The sequence below is a fragment of the Esox lucius genome, chromosome 6 (assembly GCF_011004845.1).
Source record: "Esox lucius isolate fEsoLuc1 chromosome 6, fEsoLuc1.pri, whole genome shotgun sequence".
Classification (NCBI taxonomy): Eukaryota; Metazoa; Chordata; class Actinopteri; order Esociformes; family Esocidae; genus Esox; species Esox lucius.
This window is the reverse complement of record NC_047574.1, coordinates 8,814,271-8,818,489: the sequence shown is the minus strand read 5'-3', so window position 1 is coordinate 8,818,489 and position 4,219 is coordinate 8,814,271. Positions and strand designations below refer to the sequence as shown.

At 44.3% G+C, this 4,219-nt stretch overlaps 1 protein-coding gene across 1 annotated transcript; it reads left to right on the top strand.

The window, feature by feature from the left end:
• The first annotated feature begins 632 nt into the window (after positions 1-632).
• On the top strand, positions 633-3,834 carry kifbp (kinesin family binding protein). Its single transcript, XM_010888929.4, has 7 exons — positions 633-1,097; positions 1,203-1,301; positions 1,723-1,802; positions 1,884-2,067; positions 2,185-2,278; positions 2,393-2,505; positions 2,600-3,834. The coding sequence occupies exons 1-7, from the start codon at positions 651-653 to the stop codon at positions 3,476-3,478; spliced, it is 1,896 nt and encodes a 631-aa protein (XP_010887231.1). The 5' UTR covers positions 633-650; the 3' UTR covers positions 3,479-3,834.
• Positions 3,835-4,219: the final 385 nt, after the last annotated feature.

Sequence of the window (4,219 nt, the reverse complement as noted above, 5' to 3'; positions counted from 1 at the left end):
TGGAACGTAATGTTTTAAGTAAACACGTATGAAATCCCACTATGTACATTAATATTAGACCACATATTTGCATTAATTTGAGCTAATGTAATAACATTTCAGCTTTTGCTAAATCCCAAATGGACCCTTCATTCCTCCACTACCACCATCCGCCCGCTATTTGCACATTCACGCATGCCTGCGCTATTTGCACATTTTCTAGAGCTAAAAAGGAAAAATTAGAGAGCGCAGGGGATAATTTAACCCTTCAGTAACCCCTTCCAGCATGTGTGCTGGAAGGGGAATGTCACAAGGCACCACAAGAGAAGTGGAATGTCATAGCACCACTTTTGTCCTTGATGAATTTCATGCTTCTTTTATTAAAACAAAATAAATTGCTTTTTTCAAGTCACTAGTCAAGTCTGCCCAGAAGTTGATCCTCTGTTATTATTTTCATCAGCAATCTAAAGTGACCATGGATGGCACTCTGAGCAGGTACTTATTGAATAGGGGCTGGATTGGGTTTCCCAGCTAGTCTAGTCCTTATCTAATCCAATTTGTTCTACGTTTCAATTGAGACCTTTATTTTGAAGACGACCAGTTGCGACCACGAATGTTAGTTGGGCTTATGTTGTTCATGGCACACACCGGGAGCTACTGAAACAACAAAAATGGCTACTCCGTACAGTCATGACTGGAGAGCAGTCTGCGAAAAATTTAATAATGCTCAATATCTCACTGAAGTAGAATCAAGAAAAGACCCAGAAAATGACCCTTTTCGATCTAAGTATAAGGCAAGGGAGCTCTTGAGAGAGATATACTGCTCTCTGAAGAATTTTGATGTCGGTGAAAACGAGAACGTCACTGAAGCTGATCAGCGCCCGAAAGAACAGCCGATTGACGGAGAAAATGACGGGAGGTTTGGGACAGGCCATTGTGGACACTCCCCAGCTGGATCGAGGGCTGCTAAACTCGGGGCGGTGGAGTATTATCTGGGCGTAAACCACGTGGAAACAGAGGAACTGTCTGCTGGAGAGGAACATTTGATGAATTGCATGACATTTCTGGAGAAGTGCAGCATATCTTCAGAGAACGTGTCTTTGTTCATCCAAGTCAGGGTAATTACATCTACCATATAGCTAACTATCATTAATATAACCAACAACTATATAACTAATAAAGATAAAGGAGCTGACACTACTGTACTGTTTTTGTTTTTACAGAATCAACTCGGGATTTTGTGGGCTGGCAGGGATGAAACTGAGAAAGCTCAAGGATTTTTAGAAACCGCAGAAGCAATGTATAACCGGTACATGAAAGAGGTAAGCATTATATAGTACTTTACATGCGTACTTTGCTTGAATAGTTTGATTTTGGAGAAGAACAAGTAGCGTCATCAGGGATGTCGTAATGCATCTGATCAGAGACATGGCTGCTTGATTCAGTCCGCCAGTCTGCAAGGTGAAATATCAGTTGTTCTGTCCCCGGTCAAAGCAGTAAACACAGATTGCTCCAAGGCTGTTGCTCTAAATCAGACTCTGGAGGATGCTCTCAGTCAAATTACCTGGTAAAATATGGGTTAAAAAAAAAATACACCAAGCTTTATGTCAACAGGAAAGACAGGAGCAGTGTTCTTTTTGGTTTAAATTGCCTACCTGAGTCATAAAAATGCTGTTTCACTGTGTCATTGAAAATCCAAAGTAGATTATTTATTGATAATCTATTTCTGCATTCACACAATAGGACGGTCACCCACCAATGGACATTACAGAGTTCTTTGTGGCAGAGGAAGATTCATTACCTGAACAGGAGAGGACAAAAAGGTAGAGATGTCATTACTGTGTGGAGTTCATGAAAGACTGGACATGGCTCCTAACTTTTACTTTGAACTCTTATTTAAACAGATTTGAAATGGCATATACCCACACACTATACTACCTTGCACAAGTGTACAAGAATTTGGGTCTGTTTGAGAAAGCTGGATCCTACTGCCACAGCACTCTGCAGAGACAGCTGGAATTCAACCAGTTCATTCCTCTGGAATGGGCCATCAATGCAGCCACACTGTCTCAATATTACATCACCAAGGTAAACGCTAAACGGCGTACAGTACGTATTCTGTTTATCTGACAGACTTTGGGGAGTTCACTGGATTTCTCAGGGCGTTTCTGCGTATTGATCTCAATGTGCCTGTCTGTCTGGCAGAGTCGATACATGGAAGGCAGGCACTGTCTGTCTGCCGCCAGTGTCATTGCAGGCATTGCTGGGGAGGTCCCATCAGAAGCTGCGTCCCAGGAGAGTAAGTGGTCACTCTAAAGTAACATAGTCATCACTGGCAGTCACGTCTGCCGTGGCTGTGCATTTTCTTGCATCCCCTTCTCATGAATACACGTCCCCAACATTTGTGTTGCAGATGAGGCCGAGGCTGAGAAGCGAGACCAACTTAGACAGAAAAGAGCCGAAATAGCCAGGTGTTGGATCAAATACTGTCTCAATTTGTTGCAAGATGCCAAGAAACTTCTCGAGGTAATTTCGATATTTTCAGACAAATTCTAATTGCTTCTGTGATTAGTGTTTATTGTGAGAAATAAAATGAGTGTGGCTGCTGCTCTGCTGTCAGGACAACATTGGAGAGCTAGATGTGGACCGGCAGGAAGAGCTGAGAGCAGCGCGGCGTCGAGAGGAGGAGGAGAAGGAGAGGGGGAGGAAGAATGCCGTTCTGTTCGGTTCAAGTGACACTTTTGACTCCATCTGTAGCCTGGAGGAGAAGGTGAGCTGTGTCTTCCCCCTGGACTTTGAAGAGGCCCGTGCCATCTTCCTGTTTGGCCAGACCTATGTGAACCAGGCCAGGGAGTATTTCGAGATGGACGGCCACGTCACAGACCACATCGAGATCGTGCAGGACCACAGCGCTCTCTTCAAGGCCCTGGCGTTTTTCGAGGAGGACCTCGAGCGCCGCTGCAAGATGCACAAGCGGCGGGTGGACATGTTAGAACCCATCTGCAAGGACCTGAATGCCCAGTACTACCTTCTCATCTGCCGCCAGCTGCAGTTTGAGCTGGCTGAGATCTACTACGAGATGATGGATCTGAAGCTGGCTGTGGCCAACAAGCAGGATGATCTGGACGCGCACACCGTCAAGAAGTTTAACCACCTCTGCTCCTCCTCCGTGAAGTTCTACCAGATGTTCCTGGACTCGGTCCGCTCGCCAGAGGGCAAGTGGCCGGAGAAGCTGGAGGATGAGGTGCTGAGGCCAGCCCTGGTGGCTAAGTTCCGGGTGGCTCGTCTCCACAGCAGGTTCATCTCATCCAGTCCAACCGTTCAGCTGGAGAACCTTAACCGCTCCCTGGAGTGCTACGACTTTGTGGTCCAGTACTGCAGGGACAACCCAGAGGCCAAAAGTGCCATAGAGACAGAGTTGGAGCTGAGCGAAGAGATGGTCAGCCTTCTGCCCCTGAAGATGAACCGACTCAGGGCAAAGTTGGCCTCATCTAACTGACACGGCGTGCCCTACACGCCACTCAAGGCCTTGTCTGTTAAATATTTAATATTCTCCTGAATGCTCTGATTTGATGTTCTGCATATCCTGATGTGCAATGTGCATTATGTTGGGACCACAGAATACCATGTTATGCATGATACCACATTATTTGTCTCACTTATTTGTTATGTTCTCTGATAAAAAATGTGATTATATCATGTTGTACTTTATGTAGACGAGTAGCTAACAAAATTGTGATGTCAACATTGTGAAGTCAGTAATTTACAGATTTACAAGAAACTGTTGGTTTTAAAAGGACAATTTACAACTGACGACTCAATCTTAAAAATAAACAATATGCAAATGACCTTTTCTGTTTTGAACAGGTATTTTGATTATGGCAATCTATTTGTTGTTTTGTCCTGTGAGTGACAACTTTTTGAAACACCATCACACCGTATTGGTTTTCATTCCAAGGAGATTTCTTGCTGCGTCAGAGGTGTGGCCAGTTTCTGAGGGCAGGGTTGAAAAAGACACTGTAGAGGGTGCTGTTACTCACCAAATGGCTCATCAAGTGGAAAGTGAAGGTGGTGTAACTTAGCCAGCGACAAAAGCTATTGCTCCCAGGCAGTTACAGCCATACATACCTTAATTCCATTACTCCAAATCTAAGAGTCTCTATCACTTGGTTTATTGTAACAAGATGTTTGTTGAAACAAAGTATGTTTAAATACATGTAAAGAATGAAAGTATTGTGTT

Bases quoted from the DNA above. Each gene is read 5' to 3' on its own strand.
- kifbp (XM_010888929.4), top strand. From the start codon at position 651: ATGGCTACTCCGTACAGTCATGACTGGAGAGCAGTCTGCGAAAAATTT. The intron at 2,068-2,184 runs GTAAACGCTAAA...TCTGTCTGGCAG, and splicing joins CTCAATATTACATCACCAAG to AGTCGATACATGGAAGGCAG. The intron at 2,506-2,599 runs GTAATTTCGATA...CTCTGCTGTCAG, and splicing joins ATGCCAAGAAACTTCTCGAG to GACAACATTGGAGAGCTAGA.